The sequence below is a fragment of the Pteronotus mesoamericanus genome, unplaced genomic scaffold (genome assembly GCF_021234165.1).
Source record: "Pteronotus mesoamericanus isolate MK-2021 breed Mesoamerican mustached bat unplaced genomic scaffold, CSHL_Meso_final contig_502, whole genome shotgun sequence".
NCBI classification, from domain to species: domain Eukaryota; kingdom Metazoa; phylum Chordata; class Mammalia; order Chiroptera; family Mormoopidae; genus Pteronotus; species Pteronotus mesoamericanus.
The window spans coordinates 63,019-89,936 of record NW_026555187.1 but is presented as its reverse complement, the minus strand read 5'-3'; the positions used below and the strand labels follow the sequence as shown (position 1 = coordinate 89,936).

At 48.1% G+C, this 26,918-nt stretch overlaps 1 protein-coding gene across 1 annotated transcript; it reads left to right on the top strand.

Moving 5' to 3' along the window:
- The first annotated feature begins 8,906 nt into the window (after positions 1-8,906).
- On the top strand, positions 8,907-26,918 carry SLC1A6 (solute carrier family 1 member 6). Its single transcript, XM_054578661.1, has 10 exons — positions 8,907-9,087; positions 14,339-14,582; positions 15,272-15,409; positions 16,888-17,092; positions 17,853-17,895; positions 18,398-18,741; positions 21,431-21,664; positions 22,846-23,040; positions 25,601-25,735; positions 26,640-26,918. The coding sequence occupies exons 2-10, from the start codon at positions 14,378-14,380 to the stop codon at positions 26,833-26,835; spliced, it is 1,695 nt and encodes a 564-aa protein (XP_054434636.1). The 5' UTR covers positions 8,907-9,087; positions 14,339-14,377; the 3' UTR covers positions 26,836-26,918.

The following is a 26,918-nucleotide window of genomic DNA, read 5'->3' as shown; positions in this document are numbered from 1 at the left end:
GTCTACTGTTTTTATGTTTGTGCTTAAATATGGTTTATGTTCCAATCTATAATAGTTATATTGCCTTTACATTTGCTTTCTGTTAAAAAAATAAATACAATAAACCACTAAGATCATGTCTGATAGAAGTAATGAGTCATCATAATCACCATCTAATAAATATCATAAGCAGGAAAACAAACAGCCAAAATGACATGATTCTTTTTTTTTTTTTCTTTAAATCATGATAAAGCCCTGGCTGGTGTGGCTCAGTTAGAAGGCTGAGGGTTCGATCCCCGGTCAGGGTACATACCTAGGTTGTGGGTTCAGTCCCCGGTCAGGGCGCGTATGGGAGGCAACCAATCTATGTTTCTCTCAATTGATATTTCTCTCTCACATCCATGTCTCTCTCTCCCTCAAAAAAAAAAAAAAAAAAAAGCAATGAAAATATTTTAGAAAATCATGGTAAAATATACACAGCATAAAACTTACCATCTTAACCATTTTTAAAGTGTTTTGTTCAGTGGCAGTAGGTACATTCACACTGCTGTGCAGCCGCCGCCACAGTCTGCCTCCACATCCCCCTTGATCTTGAACAACTGAAATCGCCTCCATTAAACACTAACTCCCTGTTTCCCCCTCCACACCGAGCCCCTGGTGCCCACTGTCCTTTCTGTTTCTCTGGACCTGACTTCTCTAGGGACCTCATGCAAGCGGAATCACACAGCGTTTGCCCTTTTGTGCCTGGCTTATTCGCTCAGCATCATGTCCTCGTGGTTTATCCATGCTGCGGTATGTAGGTACGGTGCTAATTTTGAACTAGGAAAAATATTCTCACCCATAGTAATCCATTTTAGTGAGGGTTATGAATAGGATCTGCGTGGCACTTAAACAAATTTCAATTACAGTTTATGTTCAATATTACTCTGTATTAGTTTCAGAGATACAGCGTAGTGATTAGATAACAATCATCTACTTTACAGAACGGTGCCCTCAATATTTCAAATGCCCACCCGGCCCCATGCATAGCTATGATATTAGTGACTACATTCCCTATGCTGTAATCAACATCTCTGTGACTATTCTGTAACTACCAATTTGTACTTCTTGGTCCCTTCACCTTTTTCGCCCAGTATCCCCCAACCTCCCCTCCCCTCTGGCAGCTGTCAGTCTGTCCTCTGTATCTATGGTTCTGTTTCTATTGTTTACTTATTTTGTTTTTTGGACTCAACATATAAGCAAAATCATATGGCCTTTGTCTTTATCTGACTTATTTCACTTAGCATAATGCCCTCTGGGTCCATCCATGCTGTCGCAAAAGGTAAGATTTCATTCTTTTTTATGGCCAAATATATTCCATTGTATATGTGTACTACAGCTTTTTTATCCACTTGTCTATTGATGGACACTTATTGTTTCCATATCTTGGCTATTGTAAATACTGCTGCAATAAGCACAGGGGTGCCTGTATCCTTTTGAGTTAGTGTTTGGGTCATAAGGCAGTTCCATTTTTAATTTTCTGAGGAAGCTTCACACTGTTTCCCACGGTGGCTGCACCAGTCTGCATTCTCACCAGCAGTGCACTCGGTTCCCTTCCTTCCACATCCTTGTCAGCAGCTGTCGTTTGTTCATCAGTGGATGACGGCCATCCTGACGGGTGTGAGGTGGTATCTCATTGTGGTTTTAACTTGCATTTCTTCAATGATTTGTGATGTTGAACAACTTTTCATATGTCTATGGGCCATCTGTATGTCCTCTTTGGAGAAGCGTCGATTCAGGTCCTATGCCCATTTTTTTAATTGGATTATTTATTTTTCTGGTGTTTAGTTGTATGAGTTCTTTAAAAATTTTGGATATTAACTCTCCTGATGCATCAGTGCTGAATATCTTTTCCAATTCAGTATGTTGTCTTTGCATTTTTTTGATGGTTTCCTTTGCTGTGTAAAACATTTTTTTTTTGTTTGATGTAGTCCCATCTGTTTATTTATTTTTTTTGTTTTCCTTACTCAAGGAGATAAATCAGAAAAAAACATTGTTATAAGACATGCCCAAGATTTTACTGCCTATGTTTCCTTCTAGGTTTTTTTTTTTTTTAAATGGTTTCAAGTCTTACATTTAAGTCTTTAATCTATTTTGAGTTTATTCTTGTATGTGATGTAAGAAGTTGGTCTAGTTTCACGTTTTTGCATGGATCTGTTCAATTTTTCCAATGCCATTTATTGAGTAAACTGTTTTTTACCCTGCTGTGTGTTCTTGCTTCCTTTGACATAGATCAGTTGACCATACAGTCATGGGTTTATTTCTGGGCTCTCTATTCCATGCCATTGACCGACATGCCTGTCTTTATACCAGCACCATGCTGTTTTGATTACTACGGTCTTGAAGTGCAGAGTGATATCAGGTGGTGTGATACCTCCCACTGTTATTTTTCATGATTGCTCTTGCTGTTCGGGTCTTTTGTGTTTCCATACAAATTTTTGGACTATTTGTTCTAGTTCTGTGAAAAATGCCATTAGTATTTTGATAGAAATTGTGTTGAATTTATGGATTGGTTTTTGGTAGTGTGGACATTTTAGCGATGTTAATTCTTCACCTGCATAAGCACGGTATATGCTTCCATTTTTAGTATCTTCTTTGATTTCTTTCTCAATGTCTTATTTTCTGAGTAGAGGTCTTTTACTTCCTTGGTTACATTTATTCTTAGGTATTTTATTATTATTTTTTTTTGATGCAGTTGTGAATGAGACTGTTTTCTTAGTTTCCCTTTCTGATAGTTCATTATTGGTATATAAAAATGGATTTGCATGACTCTTGTTTCCTTCCACACTTTCTGCATTTTCCAAATTGTTGACAATGAACATGCATTACCTTGATCATTTAAAATATCCAACTTTAAAATTTCTGCCCTCTGTTCCTTTCCCCCTGCTTCCCTGCCAGTGACACTGTTTTCTAGTGTTTGTTTCTAGGGCTCCCACCTCCTGCCTCTACCACCTCGGACACTTAGGCTACCACAGTCTGTTTCTCCTCGCCTGTTGATTTGCATTTTATTTCTTTTTGAGTTGTGATTGGCTAATATTATTTACAGTTGTCCCCTTGTATCCGTGGTTCTATTTTCTGCAGCTTCACTTACCTGTGGTCATGTGTGATCTGAAAATATTAAATGGAAAATTCCATAAATAAACAATTTATAAGTTTTAAATTGTGCACCGTTTCTGAGGAGCACGATGAAATCTTGAGCCATCCCCCTGTGCCCAGCAGGGATGGGACTCATCCCTTTGTCTGCCATCTGCAGGCTGCAGACACTGCCGCCCCTTAGTCACGTAGTACCCGTCTGGGTTCTGAGAGCAACAGTCACGGTATTGGGCGCAGTGCTTGTGTTCAAGCCACCCTTCTTTTACTTAATAATGGCCCCAAAACCACTCACATAAGTTTTATTACAGTATATTGCTATAGGTGTTCTATTTTATTATTATTGTTAATCTTTGATTGTTTAATTTATAAATTAGACTATCGCAGGTGTGCATACATAGAAAAAATAGTACATAAATGGTTCGGGCATCCACTCGTGCCCTTGGAAGGTATCCCCCATGGGTAAGGGGGGACTACTGTGTTTATTTTTAAATTTATTTTTATTGAGATATAGCTGACATGCAACATTGTATAAGTTTAAAGTATACTATGTGTTGATTTGATACATTTGTAATTGCCATCCGATCACCTTGGTGGTGTTAGCTAACACCTCTATCGCATCACATAATTATCATTTCTTTTTTTGTTATGGCATCAATTGAGACCTAGTGCCTTTGCAGCTTTGGAGTTTATAATGCAGTGCACTGCTGTCTGTAATTCCTGTGCTGTGCATTAGACCTCCAGGACTTAGTAATCCATGCCTGCTTATTTTTTTACTGCCTCTTCTAAGTGCTTGTCGAGAGAAGTCTCAGCAGGAAGCAGACTCCAACAGGGTAATTTGAGGAGAGTTCGGTGAAGGTGTAAATGGTGGCTTAAGGACACCACATAGGAGGGTGCAGTGACCTGGGGCTCGCGGCACCTGGGGGCTGTGACCATCTGGGAGCAGAAGCAGAAAGAGGAGGGAGTGCTTACTGCCGGAATCTGGAGAGGGCCACCTGCCAGGACCTGTGGTCACAGTCCGAGTGCACAGCCACCTGCGGTGCGCCTGGCAGGAGGGGCCTGAGGGGAAAACACCCTGGCTGCACTCTCCTCCATCCTTCTGACCTCCTGCAAGGGTGGCCCTTTGCCTGGACCCAACCAGAGCCAGAGAGTGAGGGAGTCTGTTGGTATGACCCATGAGGGTGGACACAGAAGCAGGGGAGGAAGGACTGTGTCCCAGGAAGCCACAGGGAAAGTATCTGGTGCCATTTCTCATTGAGACGGAGCTCTGAGGGCAGGTCCATGCTTCCCTGCTCAGAAAACAGGTGTTCCTAAATGTTGAGTAAATAATCATGAACTAGAAAGAGATCAATGTTTTGCTGCAAAATATGCATAACAAAATTTACCATTGTAACCATTTTCCCAGCTTTTTTGATGTATAACGGACATAATATTGTGTACATTTAAGAATGTGATGATTTGATACATTAGTATGTTGCAAATGATTACAACCACAGCCACTGTAACTACTTAAAAGTCTCAGTTCAGTGGTACTAAGTAACATTTAGTTTCAGAACTTTTTTCATTACCCCCAAAGGAAACCCTGCACCCATGAGCTGTCCCTCCCCATCCCTTCCTCTGCCAGCCCCTGCCAACCACCAATCTGTTTTCTGCCTCTGGGGATTTACCTATTCTGAATATCTCATATCAATGAAAATGCAGGCTGAATTTTGGGGGGGGGGGAATAAACATCCCCTTATCTCGGACTCTTCTCCCCTGAAGTTCTGTTTGTCGTTTCAGACACTTGCCTACCAGGCCGCTCTGGTAATAAGGCGAGGGTTGGAGAATGGGGACCTGGCCTTCTCTCGCTCCTCCTCTGCTCCCTCTGGGGCCCTGGGAACGAGGGGGAACCTGACAGTTGATAATGAGACCCCCTCTCCCTTAATGACTCTCGGGGCTGCGGGGACGCCTCAGGCTAGCTCTGCCCTAATTAATTAATAGGGAGCGCTTCACACCGAGGAATTAGCCTCGATTCCTCCCGTCTCAGGCTCCTCTGGCTCAGCCTGAGCTCGGGCCCCACCCCGCAGAAGGGGCAGTCATCTGGGACAGCCTGGGGAAGCTCCAGCTGGGCCGGCCTGCCCTCCCGATGCTCGGGCCAGAGTCGGAGCCACCGGCCACCGGTCAGAGCGGACCTGAGGTGGGCTCAGTCTCTGGCTTAACAAGGTGGCTTGTGAGCCTCTTGTACATCTGTAAAAGGGGAGCCCGTAGTCTTTCCTTTATTGAGAGAGTGAGAGAGACTTGCAGGGCCAGGGTGAGGGTGGCAGAGGGGCGCCCTGGGTGCGGAGTGCAAGGGGGTGCCAAAGTTCTGTGATTAAAGTAAGTTACGTGGGGACATTGAGCCGTATCCATCCTTTGAGAGGTGATGGATATGTTTACGGCCTTGGGGGGGGGCAATGGTTTCCTGGGTGTGTATGTGTCCCCCAGCTCATCGAGTTGTACACGTTAAACATGCTCAGCTTTTTACCTGTCAACTATGCCTTGGTAAAATGGGTTAAAAATAAATGAATAGGGTAATGAGAGACAGCAACTCTAGGTTTATCTGTAACTTCAAAACAGTGAAATACGATGAGGGGCCCCCTAAAACCCCCCAGATTTTATGGAAAATTGTGTGTTAAACTATAAAGAGTAATCACAATGACCCTGAGAAGCCCATCAAAATACTCTTTCCTTTTTAAATGTCCTATTCATGTGAGGTTAAATTTTCTCCATATACTTCAGTCAAAACAACATATCCCAGCAGATTCAATGCATAAGATACATTTCATTCTCCTCATTCGTGGTAGTTTTATTCTGTAAAGTTGTGCAAACACTGAAATAGCAAGTAAACTAGTGCTCTTAGGGAGATAGGCTGGGTTAGGATGCTGTGAGTCTCTGTTCACAGAATTTCTGTTAGCCAGTCATCAACCAATCAATGCCCAACTCTGTTTTACAGGTGTTTCTGTTTCAAGACATCTCATTTATAGTAATATGTAAATGTCTCTGTATGATTCATGGGCATCGATTTCACAGCCAGCAGCATTGTGACTCATGCCTGAAGGAAGCTTATCTAACACGTCTTCCCCAGGAGGCACAGCACAGCCTTCTTATGCTAACAAAGCTCAGCACTATGCCTGGGAGCCATGTTCTAATCTACTAAAAGCACAAAAATGGGAAAAACATGGCACCACATAGACCATGAAAAGGACATCTTTTACTGTACCACAGCTGAACCACGCAGCAGATCGCGGCCTTGTTCGGATGGGAACATGCCTGTTGGCCAGTTCACATTTGGCATCGCCCTGAGCGTGCCCGTAATGACCGCGGAAGTGCCGCGAGCGCTGATTTCGGGTTCCAAACAAGTTTAAGCAAGTGGGTGAATTCGTTAACGCGGAGTTCACACATAATAAGGATCAACTGTATGAGAATCCTACTTTCCTTCTATTCAGCAGGACATCAAAGCAATTTGCAAAAGTGTGACTGACACCTCACCTGTCCTCTCACTCATTTCTTATTTTTGAAAACGTTGCTTTTCATAGAAATATCCTCTTTGTGTGATGTTCAAATTAATAAATAAAAATTTAAAAAATTTCTCCCTTTTAATTTCTAAAACAGTAAAGATGAATAGGTATAACCTCTACAGAGGCAAATTCTTGGTCCTCCAGGATCTTATTATTTTGCTTTTATTAATTTTTTTAAACGTATAGTTGGCATACAACATTGTATTAGTTTCAGGTGTACAACAGAGTCAATATACTTTATGATGTGATTGATCACTGCAATAAGTCTAGTAACCACTTGCCACCATGCAAAGTTATTGCATTATTGACTTTATACCCTGTACTGCACACGATCATTTTAATAAAGGGACACAATTTCTTAGAACAATTTTAGATTTACAAGAAATTTGAAAGGATTGTACAGGGAATTCCCATACCCTCCCCCCTCCCCAAATTTCCCTTATTATTAATATTGTCCATTAGTTATGATACGTTTATTGTAACTAATGAGCCAATATTGACACATTATTATCAAAGTCCATATTCTATTGAGGTTTCCTCAGTTTTCTCTTAACATCCTTTTCTGCTCCGGGAGCTCCGGCAGGACCCCGTGTTATATTCCTTAGCCATCCTGTCTCCTCGGTCTCCTATGACAGTTTCTCTGACTCTTTGTGTTGGATGACTGGACACTTTTAAGGAGCGCTGGTCAGATTTATTGCAGGACGCGCCCTACCGGAAGGTGTCTGATTTGAAAAGAGGTCATGATTAGACTGGAGTTGTGATTTGGGGGGTCCTCTATAACTTTTAAGAGTGTAAAGGGGTTCCGAGACTCCATAGTTTGAGAACTGCTGTTACATGTACTCAGTATTTTGTGTGAAAGAGCAAGGGTGCTCTGTCTTCTCCCCTGCTCAGTCGCCAGCCTCTAGTAGAGTCTGGTGCACAGCGGAGGCACAAGAAATACCTGCGGAGGGAAGTGACTGTGAGGGCCAGGAGCTCAGAGACAGCTCCAGGCTCCGAAAAGGATGCAGAATCGTCCGTGTGCAGCCGGTGACGGACACGGAGGGAGCGAGAGGCTTTTGGGAGGAGCTGTAGGAGAACCTGGCATCCAACGCAGGGGTTCAGCCTTAGCCACATACTGAAATCACCTGGGGAGCCCCGAGGCATGCGGTGCTGGAGCGCTGTGCCCGGGCGCGCTGACGAGACTGGTCTGGGGAGCCGCCGGGGCAGTCGGGATTTTTAAAAGCTCCCCTGGCGATTCCATGGCACGAAGTTTGAGAACCACCTATTGATAGATACGAGGTTTTGTCAAGGAGGAGAGTCCCGGCTGAATGTACAAAGAGTAGGAACTGGGGTGGCTGCTCCCTGGCTCTCTCTTGGGCAAGATGCTGAACCTCTCTCCGAGGGGGGCGGTGCCACCTGCTCCACGGGGCTGTGCAGTTCGAATACGAGTGTAAGAGCCTGCGTAGACTAGGAAGATGCCATCAACAACTGGTCGATAACATTAACATTAATTGCAAATATATATTGATTTTTAAAAATCAGGTGCATGGCTCTGTGCTCGCCTTTTAAAACTGGCAATTAGCCTTCATAGAGGTGGGAGACGTTGGAAGCGGCAAGTCAGTACCATTTGAGAAGAAAAGCAGGGTCAACATTGCCCGAGAATAGTATTAATTACCATAGTAACAGGAATTATTCGTCTCCCTTTTGCACAGCGGCTGCACGCCCCATTTCCACACTGGTGCGCTTTACTCTTCTTTTGGGTCAGCAGAGTCATATCCGTTGTTTATTGCGATAAGGAGGCCAGGCTCAGAGAGGCTGGCCCAAGGGCACACAGCGGCCAAGGCCAGAAAGCGCGCCCACAGGGAGAAGCTGGGCCGAGGAGCTCACGCGGTAGCTGTGGTCACTGGGACGCTGGCACCAGCGCCTTCCGCAGGCCTCCGCCCAGGATGCAGGCGCGGCCGGGTCCAGTGGCGCCGGGGGCTGGTGCTGCGCTCTCTCCAGGGATGTTCGGGCCTCAGGAGGGCTCGGGAGGCGGCAGGAGGCGGGGGCTCGGAGGCGCGGCTCTGCGCTGGGGGCGGGGGCTGGACGCGGGAGAGGCCACCCACCCGGCCCACCCCAGGGGCCCCCTCCTACCGCAAACCAGCGGTGCCCCTTCTCCTGCGCTGCTGCGGAGTCTGGGCGCGGGGGAGGCGGGGGGCATCCCGGAGGGGATCCCGCCCCCACCCCCGGCCTCCCGGCGCCCCCGCACCCACGTGAGCGCACGGCCTGCCCCGATCCCCCAGCCGCACAGCGCGTCCCGGCTCCGCGCCGGTGCCTCCGCCGTCTGGTCCCAGCGCCAGCACTGTGCTGTCCCTGGTGGGTCCCCGCTGCCCGACCCGGGCGCTTTGCGGGGCTCCGGCTCCTGCATTCGGACGCATCGTACAGGCCGAGGCGCAGGCAGCCGTCCCCGCCGCTCCGGACACTGGTGAGTGGGGACAACGCGGCCCCGCATGCGCAGGGGCCTTGAGGTTCAGGGCACGCGGGATCCCAGGCGGGATCTCGGGCGGGTTTAGCCCACCCTGGGGTCAGGCAGGTGGGGCGCCATCTCTGGCCGCTCTTCGATTCAGCCAGCGCCTCGGTGCCCCTTAGAGTCGTTGTCGCCGCTCACCTCCCTGTAGCCTTATTGCGTTTCCTAGCGTTAGTTACCTATCCTAGGCTCTCTGCCCATCTCCCTCGTCCCCACTCCTTTCCTCTGTCTGTGGCCTTCTCCACCCCTGGGCAAGTTCCAGCTCTGCGCCTGATGCCGCGACCCTTTCCAGGGTCAGTTCCTTGTGTGTCGGAGGGTGTACGCCTCCAACTCAGGCAGACTTGATTGTGACTGAGACTTTGCTCACCGCGGCAGGGGGGCTGGGTCCAAAGATGTGTCGGAGGTGGTGGTGGTGATGTGTGCATGTTTGGGACAATTTATGAGTGGAGTTGCCTTCCCAAAGAAAGAGGTGTGTGCCGCCCTGGCCCGGTGCCTAAGCTGGTTGGAGCGTCCTCCGGTGCACCAGAGAGTTGTGGGTTCTATCCCCGGTCAGGGTACATTCCTAGGTTTCGGTTTGACCACTTGACCAGGCTCTTGCGGGAGGCACCCGATCAGTTTCTCTCTCACACTAGTGTTTTCCTCTCTCTCTCAAATTAAGAAAACATATGCTCTGGTGAGGATTTTTTTTTTTTTTTTTTAAAGAAAAGAGTGTATGCCTGAATATTCAGATGTGGGGATGAATTTGAATATCTGAAGTTTTTGGTCTGGTTTCCCAAGTTGTGTGTGTGTGTGCGTGCGTGTGTATGTGTGTAGGAATCTTTTGTCACTGCATGTCTGGAGTTTCATTTACAAAGGGCAGTTATGTGGGGCCACAGAGGTGTGTGTGGGGTTGTATGTTTGAAGAGGAATGTGGGGTTGTGTGTTGGATGGTGCGCCTGAATGTGGCATGTGTTTGTGTGTGTAGGAATTGCATGTCTGATGCTGCATGAGTGCAGTTGCATTTCTGAAGGTGTGTGTGGGGCTCCATGTCTGAAAAATGCTCTGTGCGTGATTGTGTGCCTCTGTGTGGTTGCGTATGTGCCGACTGCACAAAGAGGAGTGTGTGTGATGTGTGACGTGTGTGATTTCCTCCCTCTCTTTCCCCTCACTCCTCCAGCCAGGCTAGCGGGCTGCTGAGATAAAATGCATGGAAAGCAACCTTGCTTTGTCCCCCATGTTTGATTTCAGATTTAGGGCATAAGACCTATTTTCCCCTGGGCTCAGAAGGACTGCCAGGAGTACCTCTCATCTGAGACTGGAGGTTGGGGGAACCAGGTGGGAGACCAATCCTTGACTCTCCGCAGAGACTTGGGGGCACTAGAAGGGCCATTTCCCAAGCAGCAAGCCCAAGAAACAGGATAAACAGAATGCCTAGGAGCAGGAGAGACTAAAAAAGACAGAACTCAGGGTGAGGGGAGAAGCCCCCAGCGGTCCAGGAGAGGTTGAGTAAGGCCCAAGAGGAAGCCAGGATCCTGGAGAACCATTTCAAGTCAAGTATTGCTTCACACGTGACGCAGACAGGACTGAGGAAAATCGGTAGGAAGACACCCTCCAGCTTCAGGGTGTTCTCTGTCCTCACTGACGAGTCTGCTGGGTTTTCTGCTTTTATGCACCGCAGTTGGCATCTATTTCATGCTCACCAGGTGCTATTCTAAGCATCATGTGAACTGGGCCATCTAATCCGCATAGAAGTTGACCGGTTCTTGCAAAGGGGAGCGGGATTTGAAATAAGAGCTCAGGTGTTCCCTCCTACCAGGTCAGGGGTCAGTGAATTTTTTCATTAAAGGGCCAGAGAAACTGTATTGCAACCCATATAATGTCTGTGCCAACAACTTGACTCAGTCATTATAGCACATGGACAGTACATCAGGAATGAGTGTGGCTGTGTTCCAATAAAACTTTATTTACAACAACAAACAGTGGGCTGGATTTGGCCCTCAGACTATTGCTTGTCCATCCCTGCTTTATACCACACTACTTTTTGTAAGGAAGACAAAAGAAAGAGACAAAACTAGCTCTGGAGTTGTTGTGACTAGTTTATATCTCAGCTGAACAGTTTCGTGGGATCCATGTGCAATTTTGAGCTACCACTCAGTGACTGGAAATGTACATCTTAGAGAAGAGGGAGAAATTACAAGTTTCCTGTGTTGTGCGTGGTCCCATGTCTGGGATTTTTTACAGCAAGGTGAGAAGCAGCATCGATGGACCCATTTGGGGCAGGACCCTGACTGGGGTTTGGCACTGGGGACCTAGAGCTTAGACCTGGGAAGTTGAGGCAGGTGACTCATCCCTCAGATATGGGGAGAGCAAAGGAGGGCAGGAAAGACAGTGACCTCAGAAAAGTAGCTGCTCAGCCAGTGGCAGGAAAAAAACACAGTCCAGGGACTTACTTGCTGGTGGAACTGAGACTTCCAGCAGACTCCCAGCTCTGACCTGGATGAATTCGGGCAGTGGGGGTGGGGCGAGGCGAGGAAGCTGAAGCTGCGCTCCCTCAGAGACTAGCCAGGCGAGGCCAAGTTCTTCTTACCAGTGCGGCAATCCCAGGCAAACCAAATATGCACAGAGTTCCACACAGGATGCAATATCTACTGCCTTCCTTTGACTTGGAGAGTTTTTGTAACAGTGAAGTGCATCTGGTGTATCAGTCAGGAATCAGCACACGCAGAAGGGGGGATTGAAAAGAGTTTACGGTAAGGACTGTTTACAATGGGGCGAGGAGGGTTAAGGGAAACCAGCATGGCCAGGGTAGCGCGAGTGGGGATTCTCAGGGAGGGTGCAGGACAGGGACCCAAGGACAGTGGTGGCTGTAACAGAGAATCACCGCTCTTTTAAAACTGAAATATATTTGACAGGAAACATTGAGACAATTTAAGGCGTACAGCATGTTGTTTTGATATACTGAAATAATAGGATTGCCATTATTGTGAGAGTCAGAACCTAGAGCTACAGGAGATCCGAGAACACTCAGTGGGGAAAGGACAGCCTCTTCAACAAGTGGTGTTGGGAAAACCAAGTAGCCACATGCAGAACGATGCAGCTGGACCCCTATCTCCCACCACTCACCTAAATTAACTCAAGATGGTCAAAGACTTAAACATAAGACCCAATACCATAAAACTCCTAGTGGAAAATATAGGAAAGACTCTCCTACTTAACGGGCAACGATTTTTGGTGTCAACGATATGACACCAAAAGCACTGGTAACAAAAACAAAGGTCAACAAGTGGGCCTGCATTGGACTTAAAATCTTCTGCACAGCAAAAGAAAGAACTGTTAACAGAACAAAAAGGCGAACTACAGAATGGGAGAAAATTTTTGCAAACTGTATGTTGGAAAGGGGTTCATATTCAAAATATATAAAGAACTCATACAACTCAATAACAAACACCGCCCCTCCCCTAATCTGATTAAAAATGGGCAGAGGACCTGAATAGACATTTTTTCCAAGGAGGACATCCAGATGGCCAACAGGCATGGAGGACAGTCTGGTGGGAGCTGTGGCCTTGGGCAGAGGGACACAGCGCCCCGCCAAGCAGAGCGTGGCAGGGAAGCTGGGAGAGTCAGTGTCCCATCCTCTCCCCACCTCCGCTCCCTGTTGCCTTCCTCTGGCCTGACCCAGAGGGGAGCCAGTGGAAAGAGAGCCTGGGCAACGTCATCTCTAGTGGCCAGCCTTTTACCTGGGGGTGGATCTAGAGGACTAACAGGATTCCCAGTGCCCGTGGAATAGGGGAACCGCCACATTTTTGCTGGGAGGTCGGTATGGGCAAGGCTGCCTGTCCTCCTAGAATTGGAGGCCCAGTGCCCAGGGCCTACAGAAATGTTTTCACTTCTTTTAAAATCAGGAGAAAGAATTAAACGTTCAAATCAAAGAAAATGTTTTAATATATAATGAGGTGAAATTCACATAACAGAAAACGAACGATTTCAGAGTGGCATTTGGTACATTCTCAGTGTTGTACAACCATTACCTCTGTCTAGTTCGAAGATAATATGTTCATCTTTGCATCAAAGCAGTTGTAAAATATAATTTTAATTTTTTTTAATGGAGGAAGGAGTCCACAGAGGTAAAATTCCTCAGGCCCAATAACAGTCACAATTGCCAAGCTGCACATGTGAGCTGTGTACTTGGGAAAAGAATAAGCAGGCGTTTATTTTTACATGTATTTTATTTAACGTGTATTAAATCATAATTAGGGTGGGGCTGGGGAAAGTGGTGGTGGGAAAATGGAGACAACTGTACTTGAACAATGAAAAAATAAATTAAAAAAAATAAGTTACCAACAATCATATAAAATAGTGGGGGGAATGTGGAGGAAAGAAAAATTTTAGTCAGTGTTTTTAAATATGTATATTACAATCAAAGGATAAAAAAAAAACCATAATTAGCATTTCAAGTAATGACTTAAAGACATAATGTATCTCAAGTTTCCATTTTAGATACATTTATTTAGAATGCAAATAAGATTACATGGATATGGGCACGTTTAAAGAGGAGACACAAAAGCCTGAAGCTGGGGAAACAGCGCCGGACCCAGACAGAGTCCGAAGGGAGCATCCATTTCCCTTCAAAGGTGGATCCTAAAGAGCCACTGGGGTCAAGGATTGTCACCATTTTCTTTCCAAGGGACTCCCTCCTCTTTATTAGGCAAGCAGCTGTATTTATTGGGCTCCCACTGTTTGCCAGGCACTTGCTGTCATTGATTCTGTTCTTGAAAGCCCGCTCATCAGCACCTCCAGGCCAAACACAAAACCTTGTTAATTTGGGGTGGGGGTCTGACGCCAAGGTACCATGTCCAGGGTTCTGCATACAGTTGGCGCTCAGCAAAGCCTTGTTAGGTTGGTTTGTGACCTGGGGCAGTCCCCAGTTGCTTGTGATGATCTTATGGAATAAAGAAAGGGATGGGGTCAGAGATGGCAAAAGAGATTATTATGTTGTGGTCTCCTTCCCTGCCTCTCCCAGCCAAGCCGGGAAGCGATTCTGAGATCTTGACCCTTTCCAGGACGTGACCTTTGAAGGTCAGGCTGTGTTCTTAGATGTCCCAGCCCTGGGACTTCCCAGCCATCTCAGCCGCAAGGCATTGCCCCTCCCCTGCTGTCAGGATACGCTTCCAGTTTCTCACCGGCGTCCTTTGCCCTACCACCCTTCCCCCTCTGTCCTGTCCCTCACCAGGTCCGGGTCCTTTGGCCCTCTGTCCCCAGCAGATAGACGATGAGCAGCCACGGCAACAGCCTGTTTCTGCGGGAGAGTGGCCAGCGGCTGGGCAGGGTGGGATGGCTGCAGCGGCTGCAGGAGAGCCTGCAGCAGAGAGCGCTGCGCACACGCCTGCGACTGCAGACCATGACCCGCGAGCACGTGCTGCGCTTCCTGCGCAGGAATGCCTTCATCCTGTTGACTGTCAGCGCGGTCATCATAGGTGAGTGGGCTGGGAGGGCGGAAACGTCAGGGAAGTTTTGCACGCACGTCTTTTCATTCCATCGACTCATTCTCACTGGCACACATTCACCTGTGTTGTCCTACCAGCACCCCCCCAAGTAAGACACAGTGCACACAATGTCATATGGATACACGTGTGTACCTACACACATGTGCATACTATACAAATGCGCTTTCTGCATAGGAACCCAAACATGAACGCATTATGTTTATGCATGCACGGAACTTACAGTTGCATGCATGTAAACTCACACAGCTGCACACATACCGGGACTTAGAAACGCATCCACACAAGTACATGCATTTCTCTGCACACATATCTGCACACTCATGAGCTTAAAAACACATATACTTGCACATTTGAAAACTATATACATATAGTCACACTTATATACACACACATGGGAAAACCATGTGCATCTCATGTGCATTGACCCACATATATAAGCACGGACACATGCACAAATGAGTGTCCGCTGTCACATGCATGCATGCATGCAGACCTTTACATACAAATTTACAGTGTCAACATGGTAACACATAAATCCATACATTTCTACAATGTACACACATGCACACAGAATATTTCTCTTTTTCTCACCCGCATCCACACACACTCTTCTTGGGATGGATGGCCCCTGCTTGTGGCTGAGTGACCCTTGGCCCTAGGGGTCAGCCTGGCCTTCGCCCTGCGCCCGTACCAGCTCACCTACCGCCAGATCAAGTACTTTTCTTTCCCTGGAGAGCTTCTGATGAGGATGCTGCAGATGCTGGTGCTGCCGCTCATCGTCTCCAGCCTGGTCACAGGTGAGACAGCCCAGGCCGGCGGAGGCCTCCAAGACCCACCCACAGCCCAAGCTCAAACCTGGGGCCAAAGTGGTCCCGAACATGGGACCACCACCTTGACTCAGGACCTCAAACACAGAGTGCATACCTGGCCCAGAGTCCTTGGCCAAAGCCCGGCTCCCTGTCAGACCCAGGTTCCAGACCCCATATGACCTACACCACTTATCTCAGTAACTTTCCTATACTTTACACAGAAGATAAAATACCAGCCTGCCCGGAACTTAACATCATGCAGAGGTGAAAGGGAGGAGGTGGTGGGGCAGCCAGGGAAGGCAGCTGGGATGTGGTGTGGGTGGAGGCATTTGAAATGGAGGCGGTTTGGGGTGGGGTGGGCCAGCACACTTTTTCTGTAAAGGGCCCGATAGTAAATATTTCCACTTTAGAGGCCGTAGGGTCCCCTTCGTGGCTACTCTGTTCTGCCGTTTAGTAGCAGCAGAGCCGATGCAGATTAATGTGTAAACAAAGGGTGTGGTTTTATTGAAACTTTACTTACAAAAGCAAGCAGTGGGCTAGGTTTGGCCCTGGAGTGACTGACTGCCAATCTCTAGACTTTGGGATAGGCATGAGGGCAGTGAAAGAATGCTTTCGTCGGTTGGTTTTGCTGGAAGCAGGGACTAAGATGGGGGATATTTGCATAAGCGATTTCTGGAGGGCAGCTCTCAACAGAATCCCACGAGGAAGTGAGGGGAGCAGGTTGGGGTGGGGAAAAAAAGCTAAGCAGAGATGTGGGTTCTGAAGAAGACTGGCCTCTTGGCCTGATCCCACAGGGAGCTCTGAAGCATGAGCCACACCATTGAATTGTTCCTCCCAACTCTGATCCCATCAGAGTCAAAGGGGCTGCTGGATTTTTGAATTTGTGTACCAGCCCGTCACTGGCTGTAGGTTTCCCATGGGGGCTTTCTGGGTCAGGCAGCTTCTGTTCTGCTGAACGCAGTTCTCGGGGGAAAAGGGACAGCACGAACTGTTAGCGGCCAACACATTCCACAGCTGAAGGATATCAACCTGGTAAAAGGTGTCTGGATAGTGCACCCAAAGCATCCACTGCATATGGTGTACAGTGAGCTAGGTTGCAGGCGGGTGTCATTATGGGGTGAATGCTGGGATGAAAATGGAATGAAAGTGAGGTTATAGTGCAAAATAGGGGTAAGTGGAGGATGGGATGCAGGTGAACATGTTGTCTTGCAGTAGAGAGGAACTTGATGAAGTAGTGCTTGGGACATAGCATGGAGTGGAAGATGTATATGGGAGATAGAATGGAGTTGAGGAATGATGATGTGGGTCAAGGGTAATAGTGTGGATGCTGGGTGGGTGTAGGAGGAAGGGATGCTTGGTGGAGTGGTTGTTGAGCTGGTGGAGTGGGGAGGGAGGAGTGGATGGATGGGAGAGTGGGTGGTGGGGTGTGGATGGAGATGCTTGTGGCTGCACCACCTGTCCTCCAGGTATGGCGTCCCTGGATAACAAGGCGACAGGGCGGATGGGGATGCGGGCAGCTGTGTACTACATGGTGACTACGGTCATTGCTGTCTTCATCGGCATCCTCATGGTCACCATCATCCATCCTGGGAAGGGCTCCAAGGAGGGGCTGCACCGTGAGGGCCGGATTGAGACCATCCCCACAGCTGATGCCTTCATGGACCTGGTCAGGTGACGTCCTTTCTAATTTTGATGGGAATTCTGGCCCTATGTGTGCACAGTCTATACTCAAGGAGAGCCAAAGGGGACAGGCCAAGCTAGCCTGGGAATGCAACCCCCAAGTTGAGCCCAGCTTTATTGGTGCCCACTTTCTGGCTTGGAGCCTTGGACAGTTCCTCTGAGAACAGCTGACCCCGAGGGCAGGATAGTTTGATCCTTAGCCTAGGGAAGCTGTATCTTGGGGTGGGCTCAGGACAGACGGTGTTTGGTTTTCCCAAGATCTGTTGGAACAGCAAGGTTTTGCCAGCTAGATCAAGGCTAGCCATAGTTCTACCCTTGCTGCTGACTTGGGGGCATTGGTGGAGGGCAGGAACAGTCTGGTTTATTTTATTTTTTTGAGGAGCATGTGTATGAATTGAAGTCCCTGCAGTGGCATAGGGTCCTACTAAAGGGCTCAGACTGACCTGGATTTGAGGTCCATCTATATCCCCCAGCATCCGCGTGGTTGGGCAACTTACATAAATATTTTGCCCTTTTTGTGTACGTGCAAAATGGGGACATCAGTAGCACTCACTTTTAGGGTAGTGTTTAAGTCAGATCATATAGGTAAGGCACTTGGCTTACTCAGCCTGGACTAGAATAAGTGTTCAAATGTTGGCTGCCATTATTACTGTTGCCTTTGCTATTATTATTACTATTGTCATCCTAGATATCCTATCATCTAACCCCATCCCTTCATCTGATTGTTTTTTTTTTTTTTTTTTTTTTGCAGAAATATGTTTCCACCCAACCTTGTGGAGGCCTGCTTCAAACAGGTCAGGGGGAAGTACACACAGTTTGATCAAGGAGGCTTGGAGGGTGGGGGGAGCTTGCTGCTGAGTGAGCGGTCCCGGAGTGAGGGGTGGAAAGAAGGGCCTAGCAGAGCAATGGCTATTGGCATGATGCTCAAGGGAGGGTTAGAGAGAGGAACATAGGCCAAGGACTTTCTGGGGATGGTACTAGAGGAGGAACCAAGGGTTCTGACTATAGATGGTTGAGAAGACAGCTCCCCAAATCTGTCTGAGCATTGCCTGGGGAGCTTGTGAAATATGCAGACTCTATACTCATTCTTCCATGCTTTGGTTGTTCACTCACTCATTCATCTACTCATTCACTCAGTCTTCTGTGCATTGGTCAAATCACTCATTCACTCATTCAGATCTACTGAATAAGACTCTCCAGGGTGTGGAAACTCCGAATTGGTGTTTGAAAGACATTTCTCTAGGTGACGGATGCATCCACCAAATTGAGTTTGGCCCTAATCTCTCTGTATTTCAGTTCAAGACGCAGTACAGCACGAGGCTGGTAACCAGGACCGTGGTGAGGACAGAGAACGGATCTGAGCAGAGCGCCTCCATGCCTCCTCCATCATCAGTGGAGAATGGAACCAGCCTCCTGGAAAATGTCACGCGGGCCTTGGGCACCCTGCAGGAGGTGCTGACCTTCGAGGAGACTGTGCCTGTGTCTGGCTCAGCCAATGGCATCAATGCCCTGGGTCTTGTGGTCTTCTCTGTGGCCTTTGGGCTGGTCATCGGTGGCATGAAACACAAGGGCCGAGTCCTGAGGGACTTCTTCGACAGCCTCAATGAGGCTATTATGAGGCTGGTGGGCATCATTATCTGGTGAGCGCTGGCCTGTGATAGAGCGAGTGGCGATGGCACAGGGAAGGGAGGAGCCGGGGCTGGGAAGTCAGGCAGCGGGGCAGCTGCTGACAGGGTCATTGGGACCACTTGGCCAAAGTCCTTTATATGTGCCTTGGTTGATTCACTCACTCATATACTCATTTGATGGCTCATCCATTCACTCTTTTCTGCAATGATTTATTCACTCATATACTTCCTTAGAGTGAATTTATCTATTCATTCGCTCAGTATTCTATGAGTTGACCAAATAATCCACTAACTCATTTACACTCATTCTTTCAGGCATTGGTTCATTTTTCTCATTCATTGATTCACTCATCTATGCGTTGGTTAATTCATTCATTCATACATTCATTCGCTCATAAATGCGCTCATGAGTTAAGCCATTGATTGATTAATTTATTTGCTCACTCGGTCATGAGTTCACTTGGACTCACACTTTGACTCACTTATTCATCTCTGCATTTTTTCACTCAAGATATTTCTTGTGTTCATTCATCCATTTGCTTAATATGCTCATTTGTTCACCCACACCCTCTTGTCTCATTTGCTCATTTTCTTATACATTTATCCACTCACTAATTATTCTTTAATTGATGTAGGCATTCATTCATTTTTAATATTCCTTCACACCTTCACCAACTTCTTCACTTATTTAGCAGAAATTTTCCCAGACTGACTTTGTCTTGAACTCTAGAATACAGAGATGTATTACTCCTTGCCCTCAAGGACCTCACAAAGCCTCGGGGGAGACAGACACATACTAGATCAATATAATATGAGGGGGAAGGTTCTATAGTAAATGGGCATTAGAAAGTGTGAACACGGAGAAGGGAGCTGATGGAGGGATATGCAGTGAACTATGCTGAGGACGGTGAGGAAGGAGTAATGGAGAAGGTCACCTATTAGCTGTGCCTTGAGAGGTGAGAAGGAATCCAACAAGACAGGAGGAGGGGCGAGGCACTTCAAGCAGAGGGGAGAGACCATGCAAAGTTTGCAGGAACTTGAGTTGCTTGGAGAATGGGGAACACACGGTAACTTGGGAGTGGTGGTGGAATATGTTAACAAGACTCTCTGGTTCCAAACTGAGGAAGACATTGTACATTATCCCAAATAATTTGAAAGTTGTGTAGGGTGCTAGAGGCCAAGGTATGAGCTTGAGAAAGCAGCTGAGGGGAACGGGAGGGGGAGCTTATCAAGGACTATCAAGAACATTGACAAGGGATATTGAAGGCTCAACTGAATTGGGATCCACGGGTTTACAGTGGTGCCATTGGCATGGTTAGAGCAAATAGCCACATGTGCTAAGGGGCTGAAGCCAGGAGGAGAGAAGTCATGTGTAATAGAGTCAGAGCTGAGGAGGAATTTTGCAGAGGACAAGCTGGAAGGATGGAGGTGAGAGAGCTGGGAAAGGGGTGTAGAGAGTAATCCTAGAGGCAGCTGTAGACTTTGTGATAAATCAACAACCACTGACCAGGGCTAACCCTGAGCCCAGCGTGGGGAACCCTGTGGTGGGAGAAGTCGCCACATCCTCATTCCCACAGACTTAGTTTGAGTTTCACCATTTCTGACCCAAACGATTGCATCAACTTCCCCAGAGGCCCCAATGTCCTCCAGTACATCCACCATGACAATGACCAAACACAAACTTCAGATTCTAAAGAGAGAGGAATAACAATCGAAACTCTGATGGGTGAATGATGGCATCGCTGGCAGAAACTCACAAGACTAAGCAGAGGGCTGGTTTGTGGAGAAAACAGGTGAGCCCTTGAAGAACTTGCTTATTCTCCTTCCTTCTGTCCTCTTTTCACTCACTTCTCCAGCCACGCTGGTCTTCTTTCTGCTCCTCCAGTTCATGCTCATCTCAGGGTCTTTGTGCTGTGCCCGCAATGCCTCCCCCTCAGATACCCATGGCTCCTTCTCGGCATTCAGGCCTCAGCTTAAATGTCACCTCTTCAGAGAAGCCCTCCCTGACCACTCACGCTTACGCAGCCCCACTCACTGACTCTTCTGCAGCTACCACCTCCTGAAGCTTTTAGTTACACGTTTCTATGTGAATGGAAGCACCATGAGGAGAGGGACCATGTAATGGCGACACAGTAGGTGCTCAGTAGATACTTGTCGAGTGAATGAATAAATAGATGCTTTGATAAGATAGGTTGCTGGAGATGTCTGTGGGAAAACCAGGTGAAACAGCTCAGGGCTGGTGAATGAGAATATGCACTCACAGGAAAGAGAATAGGGGCATAAAAGTGGCAAATGTACAACAGAGGGTTGGGGGCAGCGAATAAGGGGAGTTAGATGACCAGAGCTAGGGATGGTCTGGGCAATGTCTCGGGAAAGTGTCCTGAAGGCAGTAATTTTGGGGGGACTTGAATGGGGCTGTGGATGAAGGAGAGCCCTTACGAGGTTTCATGCCCTGGGGTCGCAGGAACTTTCTGCTGTCCGGGGTGGGGCCGTGGGTGGGCAGGGAGAGAGGTGGGATGTGTTTGTGGGTCCTAGCCCCGTTTGTTAGCGTGTGGGGAAGGTTTGGGGCGAAATAGGGTGCTACATGGTGGGCACTGCCTGGCTCTAGGGTCTTAAATGGGCAAAGCCTGGGGCGGGGGGCAGCTCCGGGCTTATAGGGGAAGTCACGAGGAGGCCCTGACGGGTGTCTGATTTGGCCCAGGTACGCGCCTGTGGGCATCCTGTTCCTGATTGCTGGCAAGATCCTCGAGATGGAAGACATGGCTGTTCTGGGGGGTCAGCTGGGCATGTACACCCTGACTGTAATCGTGGGCTTGTTTCTCCACGCCGGTGGTGTCCTGCCGCTGATCTACTTCCTCATCACCCACCGGAACCCCTTCCCCTTCATCGGGGGCATGCTGCAGGCTCTTATCACTGCCATGGGCACGTCCTCCAGGTATGACCTTGTCTCCACCGCTGGCACCTTTCCTGGGTTCATTCTTTGTCTTTCACGGGCTCTTCTGGGATACCTGCCCTCCCCCCACTACAGACCCTCTTCTGAGTTGTTCAATAATGTCAGGGGTTCCTGAAGGTGGCTCACCTGGACACTGACCTTTGTCCTGGCTGACTCTCCTGACCCCCTTTTCTCCTTTCCTGTGTCTCTACTTTATATGGAGGAGAACCGGCTGCCGTTTTTGAGGTGAAGATGAGGGTTCCAACATGCCTCTCACTGTCAATCGTTTTCTAGCTCAGAGGCTGCTGCCTCTTTGACATGGTGTCTGGAAGCTCTCTTGGCTTCCTTCTCCTTTTTGGGAGGGTTTTCAGGTGGTTAAAATAAAGAGCTCCCCTTTCCCCCTATTGCAATTCAAAACAATGTGAGAAGTATCACAAACACCAACTGCATGTAAGAAAAAGATCATATTTTAAATTGCCCATAACAGCACTGATTGGAGAATGTGTCTTTTGATCTGTGGCCAAGTAGAACTGATGCCATTGTGCCCCAGAATGAAACCCCCCTGGTCACCGCAGGGCTGCCCACCCAGAGGCCCTCTCTGTGGGTTCAGGTTTCTCCCTGCATGACATAAAGCTGATCAGGCAGAGCCCGTGTTTTGTTTTGTGGACAGGCTGATCCCAAATGAGATGCCCACTTTTTGGTGAAACTCACCGGTCAGTTGAGTCAGTCTTCCTCCTTTGGGGAGAGGTGAGGGGAGAGAAGGGAGTAGCTGCGGTCACTCCCTGACCAGACAGGGGAGGGAGGAACCATGATCCTCTGACCCTCGGCCCTCAGCCCTGAGAGAAGGGAAGTCAGAAGACTCCTAGTGCTCTCCCTTCTGGGCATGGATAGATAGAGTGAACTAGTGGTGCGAATTAGTGATTAGCCTTAAGTTATTGGCCTCAAGGGGACACGGGACCTTCTGCCTAGAGGACACCATTACTGTGTGCTTCCTGTGCTGTGAGGAGTCCCTCTCCACCATGTTGTTATCAGCCTCTGAAATGTCAGACACCTGCCCTTCACCCCTGGCTCAGGCTCCCACCTGGCCTTCCAGTGTTCTCAAGGGGGACCCTCCTTTGGCCCACTGCTGCACAAGTCCCGCACCGCCATCCCCTGCTCTCAGCCCCTGGGGCTCTCTCCCCCAGCTCTGCGACACTGCCCATTACCTTCCGCTGCCTGGAGGAGGGCCTGGGTGTGGACCGCCGCATCACCAGGTTCGTGCTGCCTGTGGGGGCCACAGTCAACATGGACGGCACCGCCCTCTATGAAGCCCTGGCTGCCATCTTCATTGCTCAAGTCAACAACTACGAGCTCAACCTGGGCCAGATCACAACTATCAGGTGAGATGGTCTTGGTGAGACCCGCCAGCAGGTGAGACCTAAGAAATCATTAGCTTGGCTGGCGGGGAGGCAGTGTCAGCTCAAGGTCAAGGAAAGCCTTGGATGGTAGAGGAGAGATGTGGGCAGAGGCCAGTCACCCAAGGCACATGAGGCTCAATGTAAGAGTTTGCACCCTGAGGCTGACAGGAGCTGGCAGGGTGTTCCAGTCAGATCTCTCACTATTGTGGGAGATCCTGTGTCCAGTATTTTCCAAAGGATGGCTGGTGCATCCTTGTCATCTGAGGTTCTTGTTAGAAACATGGATTCTAGGCCCTATCACTGAGAGGTTCTAACTTAGTCATTACAAAAATCACAGCAAATGTTATCATTTCCTTCAGGTTTCTGCTCCAGTGCCACCTTTTCAGGGAAGCAGTCCCTGAGTACCCTATTTACAGTTGCGTGTCTGGACTTTGCTAGGCTGAGCCATTTCTCCATAGCATCATCTGCCTTAGTATATGTTTTATTTATTTACCTTGCTTATTGCCTATCTCTCCCCTAGACTGGAAGCTCTGTTTGGGCAGGGATTTTCATCTATGGGAATTTCTAGTGGGTGTTGGGCACATGGTAGATGCTCAATAATTATGAGGTGAAAGAGTTAATTTATTAAAGGTTCTGGTAAGTATTGTACCTATTTACTTGAATCTCACAACACCCACTGAGGTGGGTGAAATTTTTTTTTTTGGAGAGAAAGAAATGGAAATTTAGAAATGGAAATTTAGGCCCAAGGTCGTCTAATGGGAACAGGTGGAGCCAGGAGTCTGGGAAGTATAGAGCTCAGGTGGGAGGAGGGATGGGTAGATGGGAGGAAGAAGCACGCCTTCAAGGAAGCCTGGTTAGGAAGCAGAAGTGCATGTGCACAGTGGTTGGAGATTCTCTTGCCCAAGGGAAGGAGCTGAGTCAACAGACCCTGCCTTTTTCTGCCCCACACTCAGCAACCCCAAGCTGCCTTCCTGTGCACAGGGAGTACCTGGAGCTTATGGGGTGGGTGTTCTCTATTTGTGGTCCTGTAACAGGTCTCATAAGTAGTCAACATTAGCGAATAGCTTCTTGTTCAATCAGTCAGCAAATATTTATTGTAGAAGTACTGACTTGGTTTCAGAAGTTTGGAATATGGCTGCGAGAGACACACTCAGGTTCTGCACTTGGTCTTTTGGAAATCAGATGACACAGCTGACTCAGGGCCCTGGGAGGGCGCCATTGAGGATTTTCAACATGGCATGGGCTTCTGGCAGTAAAGACTGTGCACGGACGCCCAGCAAAGCCTGGCTGGGGTGTGCCTGACACAATTCTCCAAGGCTCTGCTCTTATTCGGGGGTTTGATTTTGGAGAAGGAAGACACTCAGTGGGACTCCTGTGCTGATAGAAGCCCAAGGGCCAGTTTCTTGACCGCTTGGGAATTCCTACTTTAGACCTGATCTGAACTTAACCCTAAAAAGTTGGAGTTGGCTTCTTGGATCCAGCTGGAATTAGCTCATTGCACTGAGAGTGTGCCCTGTGCCTCCCAAAAGCATACACATGCCAGGGCTGGTGTTTAGGGGAGGTACATAGTCTCTCTTACTTAAAATAATGGTAATAACGGCCCTTTTCTTGAAGCCTCATTCATGAAGCACTGTGTTCTTTTACTGCTCACACTAACCTCCAAGGTAGGTATATGTCTCCCATTCTACAGATGAGGAAATAGATGCTCTGAGTTTATGTAAAAGGCCATACAGCTAATGAATGGAGTCTGCTGGACCCCAAGTGTTTGCTCAATCACTGTTTTGATAGAGACATCATCTGGGCTAAGTGTCCTGAGTGGCCCCATATTCATAATTATAAGATTTGGGAAAGGTATTCAGAGGCCACCAGGACGAGGGGTGTCAACTTCAGGGCACTAACGCCTTTCCTGGTAAGCTCAGTGGCTTTAGAATTATTCTCGGCACACCATGCCAGGCCATCAGAGTTGATGTGGGAGCTAAAATCTAGCTTAGTCTTGATCCAGACCTGTACTTGAGGTTGGACCACTATCTCATTTTCCATAGGTTCTATCTTTCAGTTTTTCAAAACCATATATAATTTTTTTATTTGCTTAGCATCATTGACAATTTCTTCCTCTGGTTCTAAACTTGGTCCCTCTTCCAGAGTTCTATTCCTGGCAGCTGGACCTGGCTGTACCAAACTACTTCCAGTACATGTGCAGTCAGTATCCTGGTTCTCAGTGCTGCCCATCGTGACTCTTCTGCCCTCTTCCAGCCCACAAGGCAGCTTAGTTAAATGCCTACTCTTGTGGTTACAATATGAGTTGTCTAAATGTTCAAAAGTCCATTGTAGATGGACTTCCAGCCAGAGTCCGGCAAAGGATGAGAAGACCTATCTGCACTGGCATTTAATGGAAGTCACTATGGATTTGCTTTATTTGGGGGGTTTTAATTTACGATGCCCTGGGAAACTCAATCCTTCCCTTCTTGGTACCTTTCCCTGCTCTCTGTCTCATCTCTCCCTTCCCTGCTCCTGCCTCCCTGTGTCCTCTCTCCATCTGCAGTATCACAGCGACAGCTGCCAGTGTTGGGGCTGCTGGCATTCCCCAGGCGGGTCTGGTGACCATGGTCATTGTGCTCACGTCGGTCGGCCTGCCCACTGAAGACATCACATTGATCATAGCTGTGGACTGGTTCCTGTGAGTGCCCTTCAGCCCTTGCCGCTCTCTCTCCTCTGGGCCCTGCTTTCCCTTCAGGGCCCCCCAACCTGTGGGCTCCCATTCCAGCCAGCACCCAGAGTTCTAGAATTTTACAGTGCAAGGGGCCCTTGGAGAATGCTCCAAATCATGGCCTATGGATCCCAAATTCCATAGAATTAATCTTGGGAAGTAGGGCAGAGAGGAGACAAAGGATGGAAGCTTTGCCCATCGACCAGAAGGGTCCCCTTTTTACCTTTTTTATGGAGAAGTCACAAAAAGGTGATCTGGGGGACAGAGCTGGCTTGCAAATATATTTTTTAAAAGCCTTCAACTTTAAAACAGGAGGTTTATCCCTGGCTGGTGTGGCTCAGTTGGTGGGAGCATTGTTCTGTACTCCAAAAGGTTGGGGGTTTGATTCCTGGTCAGGGCACATACCTAGGTTGTGGGTTTGGCTCCCAGTTGGGGGGTGTATGGAAAGCAGCCAATCAATGTTTCTCTCTTCCCCTCTCTCTAAAATCAATAAACATATTCTAAAAATTAAAAACAGGAGGTTTGGATAAAATGAATCTGGACTTCCTCATTCTGTATGCTGTTCAGCTCACAACTCCTATATGCTGTTCAGCTCACAACTCCTAATTCTCTATATTGGATGTTCACATCCTTAAAAAATTTGTGTTGCTGACATCAAATGAGAGCATATCAGAGCTGAGCCATTCTACATCTGTTAGGAGGGGAAACTGAGGAGAGAGAGGACAGGACCCATTGGTCAGGGATTGGACTGGAATGAGAACCCCCACTTCTCAGACACCGGAAACCTCCTCAGCTGCATCCTCTCCCCTCTGGTGCCCCTCAAGCCTCAGTTAATGGAGTTAATGGTTAATTTTCTCTCCTCTCCCCTCCCCAGCGACCGACTTCGCACAATGACCAACGTGCTGGGGGACTCCATCGGAGCAGCTGTCATTGAACATTTGTCGCAGCGGGAGCTGGAGCTGCAGGAAGCTGAGCTCACCCTCCCTAGCCTGGGGAAGCCCTACAAGTCACTCATGGCACAAGAGAAGGGGGTATCCAGGGGGCGGGGTGGCAATGAGAGCGCCATGTGAGGGGTGCCCTGGGGAAGACCCACTGCCTGAAGGACCGTGCACTGAATGCATGGTCTGTCCGGCATGTTTGGGGAAAACGGAGA